The following is an 18515-nucleotide window of genomic DNA, read 5'->3' on the forward strand; positions in this document are numbered from 1 at the left end:
GTCTACGGCCATGCTACCCTGAACAAGCCCGATCCTGTCTGATTTCAGAAGCTAAGCAGGGTCGGGCCTGGTTAGTACCTGGATGGGAGACCACATAGGAAGACCGGATGCTATATGAGTAAAAATAAATAAATAAATAAAGGATTGTAAGCTGACAAAGTCCTTGCAATCTGTGAAGACAACCAAGGGGTGGTTTGCCTAAACTACAACTAAATAATAAAAAAATAAAAAATAAAAACGTAAATACAAAAGTGTGGATTAATGTAGTATGTAAGAATGTAATCTTCCTATTATACATTTATTTCTAGAGGAAAATATGTCTTGGTTTACGTGTATTCTTAATTATGTGAGCTTTTTAGAAATCCTTGCTTCAAGTAAAATGCCACTGTCCTAAATCTTGGCCATTTTCCTCTACTGACCATTAACTCGGGACCACATATTTTTACTAACTTATTCTTGCTCAACAGAATTAATGGAGTGGTTAAGGGTGCAGATTCTGAAGCCAGATTGCCTGAGGTCACTGTCCATTTCATCACTGTATGACACTGGGCCACATTTTTCTCAGCTGTACAACAGAATCAATCATAAGAGTACCTTAATCTGTAAGGATTAAGGAAATTGATACATACAAATTGTGTAGGACAGTACTGGGAACACAGTGTACATATGCTGTCCATAATTCCTCTTCTTGATTAGGCTCCAGGTATCTCTTTGAGAAACTTTTTATCCTTCCATGCCCAGGAGAAAATATACCTCCTCTTTGAAACTTTAGTGACTACACCTCTTTTTTCTTCCCAGGTTGAATATTAAATATGCTTGTGCTGTCACAGATATTGCAGAGGAATGAGTCTTGGTTTCCAACAATCTGAATTCAAATATAGATTTTTTCCATTTGTCTATTATACAATTTCATCAATTTGCTTAATTTCTCTGAATTTACATTTCCAGTACGATACCTGACACAGGGATGCTATGTATTTTCCTAATAAAGACAGACTTAATCTGTGGGTTTAGAAATATGTCAACCACATAAGATGTTGCAGTGTTCCCAAAGTGTAAGACTAATGGAGGTGCCAAAATGATTTTGGGTGAGATACTCATGGCATTAAGGACACTGAATCAAACACGGAAAATTCTTTCAATTTTATTTCAATACTGCTGATTAGTTAAGGAGAAAAATCTGTTTGGTTCTATGTTTGTAAATAATTATCGAATGCTTGCTCATCTCTGGTTTTAATCAAGAGATTCAGGGCCTTTAGCAAGTAACATCCTAGCTAGAATTGAATCACCTTTTTTTTATTCATTACACTTATTTTGACTGTTATTTTTTTTTTAACTTAAGTCAAGTCGTAGTACTTTTCCCATTAATGATAATGATACAAATTTTTATTTTAAAATAAATTAAGTATAAAAGGTAAGTTGATTTAAAGAAAATTATTCAGTATATAATAGCAATATGAGGATATGGGGAAAATCAATGAGAATATGTAAATTATTTAAGTTTCGGCAACATTGATTTATATGAACTATTAGGAATCATTATGTTCATTGCATTTCAAGGTAGCTCTTAAGTTCATTCTTTAACAAAGGTGACAGTTCCAATTACTGGTGTTATCAAGTACTGTCATAATTTATAGTAGCTCCAAGAACGAACTAAACAATGCAAAAACACAGCTGCTACTATTGCCTTCCTCTGCACCACATCCTGGATTTTCCAGAAAATCCCATGGGAGTTGGTGGACTAGACACTACGTGTTATATACAGGTCTCATTTTCTTTCATCTACTTAACCAGAGCTCTGCTTCCTGCAAGGTAAACATCTGTTGAAGTCGTAACCTGAAGATGACGGAGACATTAGGGTTTTCCGGTTGTAACTTTTTTCAACCTTCACTTCTGGCCAAAACTTTCCCAGGTTACAATGCAAACAATTTTACTGCCCGTTTCCTTTCGGATGCGCTAAAATATGAGCGACATCACTGACAACGTGGGGAATATATTTAGCCTTCCAGATTTTAAAACAACTGTAATATCACTTAGCCATCTAGTTGGCGGCAAAATCCCACGTTTAGCTAAGAGCACAATTAACATTGCTTGGGAGCGCTTCCTCTCATGTGTTTTCTTAACACCCTTGCGCGGAGGCACGCTAACGTCAAGACGTTTTGCGACGTGCGGACGTCGGCGTGCGGTGCTGCGTCTCCAACCTTCCGCCGGAGCGGCTAGTTGCGGGTTGTAGTCCTCAGCAGGTTTTCCTCTCTGCCTGGGATAGTCAGGTTGAATTTTGTTCGCCGGACCCTAGCCATAGCGTCTTGGAGAAAACTGAGTCGCGGGCGATGGCGCTGGAGCCTCTGGGGACCCTCTCCTGACGCCTCCGTAGCCTGGGAGGATGCAGTTTCTTGTGGGTCCAGGCTGGTGGCGTGGACGCGCGATCACGGCATGTGTCTCCGGGGCTGCCTGTCGGATGCTGCCCTTGCCTCTCCCCGTGCTGAGCCGCGGGGCTGCTGCCCGCTCCAGGGCTCTGGACAGTCTCCACAGCTCTGCAGAGCGCAAGGTGACACCCCTCCCCTTTAGTTTCACATTAACTACGTATTAAAACTTGGGAGGGTGCACCTTGCGAATTTGGAAATGTGAAGGGTTTCCTAGAATTACCTGTGAAATCAGGTTACGATTTTGTAAAGGAGGCGGAGCTGAGCGCGCGCGCTCCGCTGGGGTTTCTGAACTCTCCGTTGCTCACCTGTGACCTTATCCAAGTCACTCCTGAGTTTCCTAATTTGTAACGTCAGTAACTTAATAATTCATGCGAGTCACTGATCTAAGCACTTTGCGTATATATTACATTACTACTCCTAAAATCCTACTGAAGAAGCTTCTATTTGCATTTTCCTGCAATTTATTAGCTGTATGCTCTGGTCAGGGAAGCTTGACCTTCCTGTGAATGTTTCTTCATTTATTAAATGAGGTACTAATAAAACCATCAAATGCCTATTTATGAGCATTACACGATGGAAGGCATAGAACTGAGTCTAATACTTAGAATATAAGAAGAGCTGGATATGTCTTAGCTTCTTTTTATTATTGTATTTTGCATCAGTCAAAGCAAACTTGTATAACCCTGACTATTCTTGTGGTTGGAGAAGGTAGGGGTACAGCACTGTAGAAACTACTGTATCTGTTAACTACGAAGAGATAATAGGTTAGATAGAAAAGTGAAGTAATTGCAAGTTATGAGTAACTGGAGAAAAATAAGACTATATAATATTGACTACATAAAAGTTTTGCCCTTTTCTAAAATGTCTGTAAAATTTAAAATGAATTTATGTCGTAATTCAGATTTCTTAAATATGGTGCAGTTTTGTATCTTTTGAATAAATGACAGGGGAGAAATCTACAGGGCAAACAAATTGTTTAGTTTTTTCCGGAATTTCTTTCAGTATAGATTTTATTGGAAAAATAAAATGTTTATAGAGTCCAAAAAACTGACATGTTTTTCTTGAATATCAACTTTTTAGCAGTTTTTGTAATGAATCTCAATAAAAACTAAAGATGTGTGCAACTAAAAATTAGAATTTACATTTTAAAGTATTTTTGAATTTGAAGTTGGTAAATAAGAGCCTTTTTTTGCTGATGTGATTTTTTTCTCTGTTTAGAGAAGTTGCAAGTAACAAAATTGTATCTAATTTAAACTTTTGAAGGCTCTGGAGCACAGGGTTTTAAAAGACCTGACTTTGGTGATTAAATGTATTATAGAGGAAAAGGTTTTTTTTTTCTTTTAGCTTTTCTGTCGCTTTTTGCCTCAAGAGGTTTTGTTAAACATGGTGTTCTAAGGCAGTTCTTGAGTTCTAGGTACCTTGTGTTCTCCATTCCTGAAAATAAATTCAGTTCCCCATAAGTGGTGGAAATATTATAAGTAGTGGAAATATTATAAGGAACTTTTATTTAGCTGTATGGTCACTTTTGACAGTGAAACTAATGTATTCAATGACTCATATTGTAATTCACTGTAGTATGAGTTTAGCCATACATAACTTTGTCAGAGGAATAACATAAACAATATAAATGCTATTAATGAAATTGTTCAAAGAAGGCTAAAAGAATATTCTTTGAATTAGTATACTTATTTCACATTGTGCCAGATTTATAACTTATAAATGTAATATTTCTCACCCCTTTCTAGGAAAAAATTGACATGTCTAGATTCCCTGTTGAAAATATTAGAAATTTTAGTATCATCGCACATGTGGATCATGGCAAAAGTACTTTAGCTGACAGGCTCCTAGAATTGACAGGTATTTTCATTTTATATACTTAATTGATGGCAATGAGTAATTGATAATTACTTTTATCATGCTTTTTGCAATTTGGTTTTAATTTTATGTGCAGTATTGTTTCTTTTTAAAAGCCCTTAGATAAATCATGCATTTCTATTTAAAGGGACAATTGATAAAACAAACAATAATAAGCAAGTTCTTGATAAATTGCAAGTGGAACGAGAAAGAGGAATCACTGTTAAAGCACAGACAGCATCTCTCTTCTATAATTGTGAAGGAAAGCAATATCTTTTAAATCTCATTGATACACCAGTAAGTTTAATATTAATTTTGTCTCCATTGTTAAAGTCAGCCTTGTATTAATAGTATAAACAAATCCTAGTTTAGTTTTCGAACTGATATTAGACACCTAACTTTGCTTTTTGTTTTCTCATTGTTCTTAGGTTAGTGTAAATTGTTTTACAAATGTGGGCTAAACAAAAGAAACCTATTAACTTTTTTCCAAGTGGAGTCAATAGGTTTGCCATAACCTAAGCTAAAACAATTATAGCTAATATTTAGAGATATCGATATTTTTTGTTTCTCAGGGCCATGTTGATTTTAGTTATGAAGTATCCAGGTCACTGTCTGCTTGCCAGGGTGTTTTACTTGTGGTTGATGCAAATGAGGTATGTACTTTTAATTGTATATGATGTAACATACTATTTGGTTGTTTCGAGAGGTTATTTTTTAAAGTGTTTCGAAAATAGAATTTTTATGTTTGATAAAAATAAGATTTATTGTATCACTTAACCAAAGTTATATGCTTTGGTCCTGTTAATTTGACGTTATACTAAAGCATTTTGTGAAATTGACTTGTTCATCTTTTAAAATTTTTTATCTGATCAGAGGAATTATTCAATTGTATTTTTGTCGAAGTATGTCATATTATATATCCTACCAAAAAACTCAGTTTTTAAGTTTTTAATCTCAGTTTTCCATATCAATTTTTAGGAGAACTTGAATGTAAATCTTTATTTTTGAGGTCTTTTTTGGATGATTTAAAGGTAATAATATGTGACGTGTTAAAGAAACATGTCAATAACATTACCCATTTATTTTGTGGTATAAATATAACCATAAAAGCATGTTCAACAATTGAACATGTAAGAACTATGATATACTATTTAAAATAAAGCTTTTGATATATTCACTTTCTCACAAACTCCATCCAAACCCCAAAATGTTTTATTTGTTGTGTTAAACTTTCCCTGATTCTGTCAGAGAAAGTCAGTCTACCTTATATATGTAGTACTGGGTTTATAAACTGCATCACATGACTCTATTCTGTAGTAGGCTCTGATGACCTTGAGAGTCTTTGTGTCTCTAATGCTGAACACAGTTCCCTCCAACAAATGCTTCCTGAACTGAAATAAATTTCACAGGGAATAATCCAGATCCATGGAAGTATAGATGCTGTAGTTTGCCTTATATTCTGCTTTTGATGAAGATGTGTGGTATGATCTTGAATTACATGTTTTGTGACATGATAGAATGAGCCTCTCAGAATATTGTGTTGATATTCCAGGGTATTCAAGCCCAAACTGTAGCAAACTTCTTTCTTGCCTTTGAAGCACAGCTATCAGTGATTCCAGTTATAAACAAGGTAACAATGAGAGAACAATGCTATTTATTACTTTCTAAAAGTAAATTTAGTGTTTGAGTATCAAGTGTACTTTTTTTATATGAGGGAACTTCAGCTGTTTATTAAATATATTGATGAAATTTATGTCTTTGAATTGCACGTGATGGAATTGTAACTTCTATACCCTTGCATGTAGTTGAGAAGATAGTTTCTCTGAATTACATGGAGTGATGGAAGGCTGTTTCTATAGGAAAGGTATATGTGCAGGGCAGCTAACATATGTCTGTTATGCTAAACTACATATAGGAAACGAAAAGGAATTTGTGATCTAGGAGGAAACAATGTAATATAACATGAAATATAACAGTTAAGGAAACGAAAAGGAATTTGTGATCTAGGAGGAAACAATGTAATATAACATGAAATATAACAGTTAAGTGCTAAACTGAGCACTGTGTATAAACTGTAACTTTGTATTTTAAATTTTAAAATTAATAAATTAAAAATTTTAATTTAAAAATCTGCATTGCATTGTTATATTTTTTGGTATTGGGGTTAAGTTTAAAAGAAGCAGGATTGCCCATAGGTAAGACTGTTTTTGTAAACTGTACCTAACTTAAAGTCAACTTATATGGTGTTAATTAATAAATTGTTATTGAACTCTTCTACTGCCTTGAGTAGCTTACTGCCTAAATTTTTTGCATGCTCTTCTGTCTTCCCTGTTTTTCAATGGCCATGCTTATTAAAATTGTATTGACTATATATGTCATTTTAATACTTTTGAAAGAAAAATCATGGATAGCTTTTAGCTATCTCCAAGTACTCTTAACTAATATTTAATACATTTTATTTATTAAGTTAAGACATGATGAATTGTTTTTTAAGATAGATCTGAAGAATGCTGATCCTAAAAGGGTTGAAAAACAAATTGAAAAGGTGTTTGATATTCCAAGTGATGAATGTATTAAGGTAAAATACCTTTATTTATTTATTTATTTTATTTATTATTATTATTTATGCCTACAACACTTGGCTTCCTAGGTGGTCTCTCATCGAAGTACTAACCAGGCCCATCCCTGCTTAGCTTCCAAGATCAGACGCGGGGCTTGTTCAGGGTAGCATGGCCATAGACCATGGACCGTGGCTCCACTGGGGCGCGAACCCAGGAACTTCTACGTGTAAAGCAGACGTGCTAACTGCTACACTAAAGAACCATGTCCCTTTTATTTTTTTTTTAAGACTTGATTATACTTTGTAAAACCTCAGATATTTGGCCTAAGTGAAATTTCATAGTTTTTGATAGCCCATCATTATATAATATTTTTAATAGTTTTACAAAGTTCTTTTTACTAATACTTCATTTGCTCTTAACCCAAATTCCTTGTTACATGGTTAGGACAGACAGGAATTATTCTTGTGATGCTGTTGAAAGAACTAAGGCTCAAAGATTTTGTCAGTTAAAATTACAGATCTATAGTTAGCTAATTTGTCAGGACTAAAATGTAGGTTTTCTGCAACACATTACAATATTCTTTTTTGTATGCCATTTTGCCTCTATGGAAATATTCTCTTGAAGAGCAGGTCCAAACTAATTTTAGGGCATTTGTATGTTGGAATTGACAAAGACCTTTTTTTATTTTTTATTTTATTTTATTTTTTTATAAATAGCTAGCTAGAGTAATAATAATCTTAGGAAACAATAGATTTTATTTACATCCAAGTAATACTATTTTAAATTTGAATTTTTAAATTTACCTTTCAAATGTTGGTTTGGGCGTTAAATAGCCACAACCACACTAGGCTAAACTATGCTACATGCTTATGTAGTAAGTATATCAGAGCAACAGTATGTTTAGATTACACTTTCAATCTTGTTTGATTTTTGAAAAAACAACTTTCAGGTGTTGAGTGCTTTTTGTCTGTTTACACTTCACACAGTAGATGATTACATACAACTTGGTAATGACTGAAAAGCAATAATTTTTTTTCTTAGATACACATACACACAGAATTTAATGGTTTTTAATATGAATGGGACGTTATTATAAGGCACTCCTGGAATTATGTTTTCATAATTTGGATTATGTTATATTAAAGTATAATTAACTATTCTGATTTTAATACATCTTTATACAATTCATTTAGATACTTATTTGCTTGTTGCAGCTAGGGATACAGCAATGAACAGACAGACAAGACCCCTATCTCATTGTGTTTATATTCTACTTGGGGGTGCAGTCATTAAATAGTAAATAAAGAAGTAAGTGTAGTGATTATTGAATGAGACAGATGTCATTCAACAAATTGTATTTTCAGGTAGAATACCATAGTTAACAATGGAAAAGTCTTGTTTTTCAGAGAGATGCTGTGGTACAGACTAACTTAGAGAAGGTCTCTCTGATGAGCTAAGGCCTGAAGAAATGAAAAGTTGGGAGAAATGCATTCCAGGAAGAAGAAAGAGCAAGTGTAAAGGCTTGGCATGTTTGGCAAGAATTAGCATGATTTAGGGACAGAAAGCAGGCAAGTTAGATGAGATGGCTTTGGAGTAGCCAGAAATCAAGTCATGCTGAGACTCTTGCTATATACTAAAGAGTTTGAAAATTATTCTAAGATAATAAAGGATTTTAAAGCAAGAGAGGAAATAAACTGATCGTTCAGGTTTCCTTATAGAGAATGTGTTGGAAAAGAGTAAGAAGAGATAGGGGAAACCAGCGTGCAGTAATAACTCAGGTGCAAAATGGTGGTGGCTAAGTATATGATGGTAATGTTGGAAAAGGGGACAAATTTGATGTATATTTTATAGATGTAATAGATTTGTTGGTGAGTTATATGTAAGGAAGTGAAATAAAAGGAAGAATCAGGAATCTTTGGGTTTGAACAATTAATTGAATACTGGTGTTAATATGGAGTGGACCTGGAAAGGAACAAATATAGGGGGAAAATAAAAAGCTCTGTTTTGGGCATAGTGTCTACTATTAGAAATGTCTACTACATGCCCAAGTAGAGATAGCGCATAAATCTACAATTCAGGCAGTCACAGAGAGAGTTGGTTCAGAGATAGATACTGAGAAGTTATTAGCATGTTTGTAGTATTGAGGCCATAGAAATGGATGCAGTTTCCTAGGAGTAAAGTATAGATAGAGAAAAAGGTCCTAGAAGTCATGTTACATTATTGTCAGTTTTTACGGTGTTTTGAGTAAGAGTTTGAGTAAGAGTTTAGAGAGAGTAGGATTCAGAATAGAAGTGTGGAAGGATTGAATTTTCAGGGAAGTGGGAATACTCGTTATAACAAGAGAAGGCAAAGAGGTTGTGGGTATAGGTGCAGATGGATTTATATGTTTGGATAAAGGAGTTTTTGATGTTTTCTGTTTCCTTAAATGAAATGAGGCAAAGTTATCAACTGAGTGAATTCTCCAGAGGAGAAAATGTAGATTGAAGGAAAGTGGTGTGAATTATCTTACTGAATAGCACTGTGAATTTACTAGGGGACATACCCTGGGAGTGCCAGGAAGTGTTAACTACATAGTGAGACTTGTGGTCATGAATTCACAAGAAACTAGCCAGACCACTTACTTGATTTTTCTCCACTAATGTTAAACTGCTCTGGTAATAAGCATAGAAAAGGCATATAGTTGGATGCATTCACAGTTGAGATTTTACCATCTGCTTATGCTCTTCGAGAGAATAGAAAGCAGTTGAACAGTGATCGTAAATAGTGGACCTTGGAGTCTCAGCTGAGAAAGAAGGGGGCAGGGGACTAATGAATAATGAAAAAAGTATTCCATTCAATGGATTAGAAATGGTGATCTTAAAGGATTGTTGCAAACAAGTTACTAGAGTCTGGAGCAGTGGTTCTCATTAGGGGTCAGTTTTACACCCAGGAAACATTTGGTAATGTCTGGAGACATTTTTTGTTGTCACACTGAGAAGTGAGTGCTACTGGCATCTTGTGGATTGATGAGATTTCATGGTTGCTGTTAAACATCCTACAGTGCACAGAACAGCCCAAATGTCCTTATTGCTGAGTTTGAAAAACTGATATAGAGGGAGTTTAAAGGGTAAGAGGTGGTATTCAGGTAATGGGTTTTGAAATCAAGATTTCAGAGACAGTCCAATTACTGATGATGACAAAGGTCAGTCATGCACATGAGTTTTGAGTCTTTTGGCTTGCTTTTTCAGTGAGAGAACAATAGTAATTATGTACTTTATAATTAGTGTATGTATATTGCTTAATCTCTCCACACAACAACCTTGAGATTTAGGCAAAATAAGAATAATCACTTATCAGATGAGAAACTTGAAGCATGAAGAAGTATGCACAGGTCAAAGTCTACATTCTATGCAGAATCATGATTGTTAACCTAGAATTTTTTAACTCTTAGACCACTGCTCTTTCAACACCATAATCAGAATGCTTTTATAATTTAATCCAAGAAACACAGAATCACCTAACTGTATTGGAAGGACATTTGTCAATACACTATATGCTTTGTGCTTCCTTTTACTATGTTCAAACAAATTGTAACTGTTAGTTCTTTCTTTTTTCTGATCATAAAGCTCCATCACTAGAATAGAAGAAAAGTAGAGCTTTAAGTTTAAATGTTTGTTTTTTTCACATGTGCTCCCAGTTCTTTTTTATTAAATTTATTTAGGTAACATTGGTTAATAAAATTATATAGGTTTCAAGTATACACTTCAATAATATATCATCTGTATATTGCATTGTGTGTTCACCACCCAAAGTCAGATCTCCTTCTGTCACCATATATTTGACTCCCTATACCCTTATCTATCTCCTCCTCTACCCCCTCTTTCTGGTAACCACTAAACTGTTGTCTATGTCTGTGAGTTTTTGTTTGTCTTGTTTGTTTGTTGCTTTTTAGTTTTATATCCCACATACGAGTGAAATCACCGTACGTATATATTTTTAGATTTCTGCTAAACTTGGAACAAATGTTGAAAGTGTTCTTCAGGCAGTCATCGAAAGAATACCCCCGTAAGTATTTTGCTATTTTTATACTGTTCATTAATCTTTAATAGTACACAGACCATCCGTTTGATCTGTTATTGTGGCTTATTCAATATGGGAAATATACTCTTGTGGCCAAGGAGAATAAATTTTTAAATTTATTTTTAGTAATATATGGAGGGCAAACACAGTACAGGGAAATAAGAAAAAACGAGAATAGGGATCTCCTCTTAACAATCATTGTAAAAAGAGACTTGAGAATATTGACTGTTCTTTGCTTTAATACTGAACAAATATATTTCATCAGTTTTGTAAGTAATTTTAAAAGTCATTTATTTAAAACATGAGATTGAATTAAAACTAATATAGAAATAGGCATTGTACCTTATTTTAGAGAAAGATCTTTTTATTTTGGCTATCAGTTATCAACCTTTCTTAAGTATTAGAATGTATTAAGCATAATATTTGAGTTAAAAAAAGGCATTTTATTAATATTTTAATTTACTATGTGTGTATTTACTTTTTACTTATTTTTAATAGTCCTAAAGTACATCGCAAAAATCCCCTGAGAGCTTTGGTATTTGACTCCACTTTTGACCAGTATAGGGGTGTGATAGCCAATGTAGCGTTGTTTGATGGAGTGGTTTCCAAAGGAGATAAAATTGTATCTGCACATACTAGAAAGACATATGAAGTTAACGAAGTGGGAGTTTTGAATCCTAATGAGCTGCCAACTCATAAACTGTAAGTCATCTACATTAATAATTAAAATACATTTGTATGTGTTTCTGTTTCATTCTTTCTCAACTCGGTATACTTCCAATGATCCCAATGTGATGACTTAGAAACAAAACAAAACCTAATTATTTAATGCAACAATAGAGTAAATGCTCTTTTAAAAAGAATCTCATGTGTGAAGGACAGTAAAAAGATTTGATATCTTTTTATTCCTCCTGACTAGTTACAACTAATTTTATGATCTGGTACAGATTGGATTCTGTATGTATTTGATGAGACAGTGAAAGAAATAGTTCCCTCGCCTATATCCATATCCATATCAGGTATCATTTTGACAATTTTTTTATGATTAGATTTTTCAAAATAAAAGTGAAGAATATTTGGTAATTCTTTTCTTTAGTATAGAATTCATGGTAAAACTTGGATTGACTAGAATTCGTGGCCCATGGGGTTAGCAAGGTACTGTGTATTGGAAAAACTGAGTTCTGAGTTTACTTATTAATATTTGAGTGCCTACTCCATCAGTACTTCAGATACTGATGAGATAAATTACCTTGGGCAAATAGTTGGAGCTTTCTATCCTCATCTGTAAAAATTAAGGTATTGAATCAGGTGACTGTATTGGTCACACTTGATAGTTTAATGTCGTATATCTGAAACTAGCATGTTTTGCTCACTGCATTTTTTTATCAAGTCATAAAGTATTTTAATTTTATGCAAATATTTCTAAAGTCTGTCTGTATTCTGCCATATATATCGTATACCAGCTGTTACTACATGTCAAAACAAGAAACTCATACCTTATACTAAATGTAAATTAGTTTGTTATCATGTAGGAAATTTACTTAAAAGAAAAACAGAATAAACATTACTCCGAAATGTTGGGATTTGCACTTTTCTTAGAACAGGAACATCAGATATAAGTCAAATTTGTTGAGAGTTCACATATTTCTGCTTGGTTAAAAATTAATCTTGTTCTTTCTTTTAAAGCACATTTGTAACACAATTCATTGATAAAATAGTGTTTCACACTACATTACAAGAATTGTTTTGTTTCTGCACTTACCAGATTCACTATGTTTACACTGTATTTTACAAGCTGTTGTTTAATGTGCAAAGGTGGGCAAAGTCATTAAAAAGGTCTTAGGCTTGTTGTATTGTAGAAGTCCTTGGTAATGAATTTTAAGGCATCGTATATTCTTTTGCTGCTAATCCTTAGAGTTGAGAGATATGTAGCACTTTGAGTTTCATGAGGTTTTTGTTTGGAAAGTGATCATTTCTTGGAAAGGTAGAGCTTATTGTGTATGCGTTTGAAACATTAAAGCAGTAAATATTTCCATATAATAATTTTATTTAGATATGCAGGACAGGTGGGCTATCTGATTGCTGGGATGAAAGATGTCACTGAAGCACAAGTAGGAGATACATTATATTTACATAAACAACCAGTGGAGCCCTTGCCTGGGTTTAAATCAGCGAAACCAATGGTATTTGCAGGTGAGGAGCTCACAGATTCAAAGAATGAGGGCCAATTTATTCTGTAAATTAAAATAAAAAGTACTAGAAATACTCATTTTAAATAACAGCTATTTCCAGGATACTCTTTGTTTTGTGTGTGTGTGTGTGCTATTTATATGTTAGCCAATTTCATATGTATAGTAAAACTTATGTGGGAGATAATTTCTAAAAATTTTTTAGGACTTCATAAGAAACAGGCTGTTAAGAAACAAGCTATTTGATGTATAGAAGAGCATACTAATATGAATTTCCCAAATGGTCCCTATATTTGATGTATTTTTCTAATTAGAATGTTTTTATTACTGAGTACCTCCCCCTTAGCTGGCTTTTCTTTAATATTGTGTTGTAATAGTGTAGACATGGCAGAGAATGTTGTCACCTCACATATGTGTAACTTCACATCCTTTTACTACTGTGTGGAGTTATAGATATTTGAAAAATAAGACCTATTTGAAGGTCATCATGTTACTCTGTGAAGGATATCCATCCAGACCTTGTTTTTCTCCCTTTAGTATCTCTTATTAGGAATTATAAACTTTGTTTATCTCTGCCTTTAGGCAAAGTTAGTCCTTTGGATTTGGAGTTCAGAGGTGAGGACTTCAGGTGTCAGATAAAAGAAAATCTAAATAACAATAACTTCATAGTTTTTGTCAGCGAATTAAAAAAACAAAATTTATCCTTGTCTTTAATGGATAATCTGCCCTAGAGAATTACTAACTAAGTCAGTGTAGTTTTCATTTATACTCCTATTTTTTATCTGCTAATGCAGTTTCATTTGTGGTTGCGGAACGTCTTCCACTTTTGTTTCTTGAAATAAACAGAGTGTATTTTCCTAGGTCTAATTCCCATCATTCTTTTTTGTTTTATCTATATTTTTTCAAAATCATAAAAACACCACTTGGAATATTAATCCAGTGTACATTCATTAAGGGTATGAAACTTTCAGTACACTTTGAAGTCAGTGTAACTTAATATTCATAGTTTTTTTTAGCAAACCAGTATTTTGTTGAATAAAATATAGGGAAGTTATTAAAAAGCTAAATGATTGATTTTGACCTTGGAAGCATTGCATATTTAGTTCTTTTCTTTAGGCAGCTTTTCACATGTGATAACTAGAAATCATTGTGTTCTCAGGAATGTACCCTGTAGATCAATCTGAATATAATAACCTGAAGAGTGCTGTAGAGAAACTGACTTTAAATGATTCCAGTGTGACAGTTCATCGGGATAGTAGCCTTGCCCTAGGTGCTGGCTGGAGGTAAGATTCACCTACATTGTAGGTTTTCATTTTTATTGAAAAGTAAAGTTTAAATGGTTTATTGCTCCTGAACATTTCTGAGGATAAGTTCATATTAGTGTGAAGTGAAATAAAACAATATCTGCCTATTTATTTCACACTGTGGAATTCATATCCAATGGGTAAGTTTTGTAGCGATTTTTCAATAGAATTCCAGTGAAACATTTGAATCTTAATGAAATTATGCCAGTATTCAATTACGATGTGAATTGCTTGAATAACTCTTTATTCCACCCTTTCCTCACAAAGTAAAAATATATTCATCAAAAAAAATAGAGCCCATGGGACAGAAACATTTTGGAATTTGGCTTTTTCTCCCTCAGATTGGGATTTCTTGGACTTTTGCATATGGAAGTTTTCAACCAGAGATTAGAGCAAGAATATAATGCTTCTGTTATTTTGACAACCCCTACTGTTCCATACAAAGCTGTTCTTTCATCAGCAAAATTGATAAAGGTACTGTTGTGAATCAGGAACAAGGAAAAACTTTGCTTGTGTGTGTGTGTGTGTGTATGCGTGTGTGTGCAGAATGCAAGAGAACTTTTTGTATACCATTAGCTGACTAGCTGTTAAAGTTAAAGATTTATGCAGTATTCTTCTTAACTTGGTAAAATCTCTACATTGTCATTACTGGTCTGTTACTGAGGGTAAAAAGTAGCATTAGTAATGAAAATGCTGTTGAAAAGCCAGCATAAGGACGAAGAATATATTTTTGGTTATAAGTAATTTATTTTATAAAAAAGTGAAACATTCATTCCTACCTGGCAGTAGAGCTGTAGGAGAGTTTAGATTTCAGGTTAATGATAAAGACAGTATTCCATCTAAGTGGCAATCCGTTAATTTTAAACAAATGTTAACTTTGGCATTGATAAATATTTTCCAACAATATTAACTTAGGAAACTTATTATAATGCTTTATAAAAGGCAGATTAAATTGTAGTATTACATCATACTTTTCTAAATGGTACATGAAATGCGTTTACTAAATGTCAATAACCAGAATATATTACTTATTATAATTTTTATTAATGTTAAATGAGTATAATTGGAGGGTTTTTTTAATCTAAAGCATGTTAAAATAATATTAGAATATTAGGAATTCTGTTTATTGCAATAAATTCAATAACAAAATAAATTTAACATATACTATAAATTGAAAGCAAATTTTAAAACATGGTAATTATTTATTAAGACTTTAATTATTGGTGATTTTTCTTATTTTTAGGAATATAGAGAAAAGGAAATTACAATCATCAATCCTGCACAATTCCCTGATAAATCAAAAGTAACAGAATATTTGGAGCCAGTTGTTTTGGGTACAGTTATCACACCAGATGAATATACTGGAAAAATAATGATGCTTTGCCAGGTATAAATGTAATACAGTTTAATAGAAAAGTAAATTTTAGTTCTCTCAAGCAGTGGTTCCCTGCTCAGGTTTTGAAAGATTTTTCTCTGTGGAGCACACTGAATTTATAAGAAGTTTTCAAAAAGAGATACACACACATAGATACTTATACTTTAAAATTATTTTTATTTTAAATTAAAAAAAATAGCGCCAGAATTTTGATCATCTTTGTTAATTTACTGAATGGATATTTTTGCACAGAGGAAAGAAATTTGATGCTTATTTATCTTGAGTTGCTGAAAATATACTTTCTCTTAGCCTTTTTAGGACTTGATATTGAATACACATAATTATAATGAGATACCTTTGGGAAGTGTTTCCCATATTGCTTTAGTTCTCGCCACATTGTAATCAATGATTTATTACAAAATCATTCCAAAATTGGATATAATCATAATCCTCAAAAATACCTTTTTGAAATACTCTGTCATGTATTCAAAAGAATTCTCAAATGATGGCTAGTGGACATGAATCTTAATTGTTATCACAAACTAGATTATAATTTTGTTTAGTCACTTACTTTCCCTGGACCTAAGTTTCTTTATTTGTAAAACAAGAAATTAGAACTTTGACTTTATCTGTAGTTATATTTGACTTATTTTTAAATGAACTACTCTATAATTAAAAAAGATAAAATTGTTAGATGAAGGATTAAAAGCTTTGGTAGGAAGTATATTGTGATTGCAATACAAAATGGTTCTCCCTGTATTATAAATATTGCTTGCAAGTTTTTACTAGGCAATTAATAAGTATTCATTTTGTAAACTCTTTATTAGGACTCATAAGGAAATTTTTAAGTTGGTAATTGACATCTTTATATTTTAAATCATTCGAATAGGCTATAATTAAACACATTTTTTTTCTGTCTTTTTTAGGCTCGAAGAGCAATTCAGAAGAATATGGTGTTTATTGATCAAAATAGAGTTATGCTTAAATATCTCTTCCCTTTGAATGAAATCGTGGTGGATTTTTATGATTCTTTGAAATCCCTGTCTTCTGGATATGCTAGGTAAAAATTTAAGGGAAATTCAGATATTTGGACAGTTTTTTTTAAATACTGACTAGGAAGAGTATCTTATCTATCTCTCTTTGTATTCTGCATAGTATTCAATATGATATCTTTCATATAGTAAATGCTTAATTATGTTTGTTGAGGAAAGAAAGGATTTTAGCAACACTTTAGGAAGTAATCTTTTTTTTGGCATATTAGTATCACCTTGTGACCTCCTTGCTTAAAACTTTTAGAAAACATTTGCAACTCTAGGCACCAGCTTGTTTTAAAATTAAGACAATAGTATATTTGTTCTTATCCATAATTGGAAAGACTTGTAAGCATAAGTTAAACCTGTCTATTTTGATGAGCATTGTAAGCTTTTACCATATTGTTAATATTAATAGCTGCCACTTACTAAGTGCTTATATGTGCTTTGCTAGGCTCTTTTTTGTTTTATTTTTATTTTTTTTTATTAGGGTTATTGGGGTAACATTGGTTAATACAATTATATAATTTTCAGGTGTACATTATAATTTGACATCTGTATATTCTATTGTGTGTTTACCACCCACAGTCCAGTTTCCTTCAGCTACCATGTATTTGATCCCCTTAACCTGCTTCACCCTCCCCCAACCCCCTATGTTTGACCCCCTTTATCCCTTCTACCTAACCCCTCCTCCCCTACCCTCTGGTAACCACTAGTCCATTGTCCATGTCCATGAGTCTCTGTTTGTGTGTCCTGTTCATTTGTTGCTTTTAGGTTTATATTCCACATGTAAGTGATATCATTTGATTTTCAACTTTTTCTGTCTGGATTATTTTGCTTAGTATGATTATCTCAGAGTCCATCTATATTGTCACAAATGGCAGTATTTCATCTCTTCTTATGGCTGAGTAATATTCCATTGTATATATGTACCACACCTTCCTTAGCTAATCATCTGTCGTAGGACACTTCGGTTGCTTCTGTGTCCTGGCCACTGTGAATAATGCTGCTATGAACATCGGTGTGCAATTATCTTTTCGGATATGGGTTTTTGAATCTTTGGGGTAAATATCCAGTAGAAGGATTGCTGGATCATATGGTAGATCCATTCTTAGTTTTTTGAGGAATCTCTATACTGTTTTCTATAGTGGCTGTACCAATTTATGGTCCCACTGGCAGTGTATGAGGGTTCCTTTTTCTCCACATCCTCTTTAACACTTGTTATTACTTGTCCTGTTGATTATAGCTATTCTAACAGGTGTGAGATGGTATCTCGTTGTGGTTTTGATTTACATTTCCAAAATAGCTAGTGATGTTGAGCATCTTTTCATATATTTGTTGGCCATTTGTATGTCCTCTAGAGAGAAGTGTCTGTTCAGGTCCTCTGACGATTTTTTGATTGGATTGTTTGTTTGTTTTGTTGTTATTGAGTCGTATGAGTTCTTTGTATATTTTGGATATTAGGCCCTTATTGGACACATTGCTTGCAAATATATTTTCCCATTCTAATGGTTGTCTCCTTATCTCGTTGATGATTTCTTTTGCTGAGCAGAAGCTTTTTAGTTTGATGTAGTCTCATTCATTTATTTTTGCTTTTACTTCCCTTGCCTTTGAGGTCAAATTCATAAATTCCTCTTTAAGTCCAAGGTCCTTGAGTTTCATTCCTATGTTTTCTTCTATGAATTTTATTGTTTCAGTTCTTATATTCAGGTCCCT

General features: G+C 33.2%; 1 protein-coding gene and 1 pseudogene across 2 annotated transcripts in view; both read left to right on the plus strand.

Annotated features, from left to right (window-relative positions):
• Positions 1–119, plus strand: LOC112471588 (annotated as a pseudogene).
• A 2061-nt stretch (positions 120–2180) lies between these two features.
• GUF1 (GUF1 homolog, GTPase) overlaps positions 2181–18515 on the plus strand; it is a 24968-nt gene continuing 8633 nt past the window's right edge. For both annotated transcript variants that reach the window (XM_006922466.3, XM_015597610.2), the window contains exons 1-13: positions 2181–2548; positions 4172–4283; positions 4429–4577; positions 4853–4933; positions 5833–5910; positions 6775–6858; positions 10821–10885; positions 11399–11602; positions 12954–13093; positions 14249–14372; positions 14735–14867; positions 15637–15780; positions 16695–16828. In XM_006922466.3, the coding sequence (XP_006922528.1) occupies positions 2384–2548; positions 4172–4283; positions 4429–4577; positions 4853–4933; positions 5833–5910; positions 6775–6858; positions 10821–10885; positions 11399–11602; positions 12954–13093; positions 14249–14372; positions 14735–14867; positions 15637–15780; positions 16695–16828 (1613 nt within the window). In that variant the 5' untranslated portion in view covers positions 2181–2383. The remainder of the gene's footprint in view (positions 2549–4171; positions 4284–4428; positions 4578–4852; positions 4934–5832; positions 5911–6774; positions 6859–10820; positions 10886–11398; positions 11603–12953; positions 13094–14248; positions 14373–14734; positions 14868–15636; positions 15781–16694; positions 16829–18515) is intronic.

This window comes from Pteropus alecto, unplaced genomic scaffold (assembly GCF_000325575.1).
Source record: "Pteropus alecto unplaced genomic scaffold, ASM32557v1 scaffold57, whole genome shotgun sequence".
Classification (NCBI taxonomy): Eukaryota; Metazoa; Chordata; class Mammalia; order Chiroptera; family Pteropodidae; genus Pteropus; species Pteropus alecto.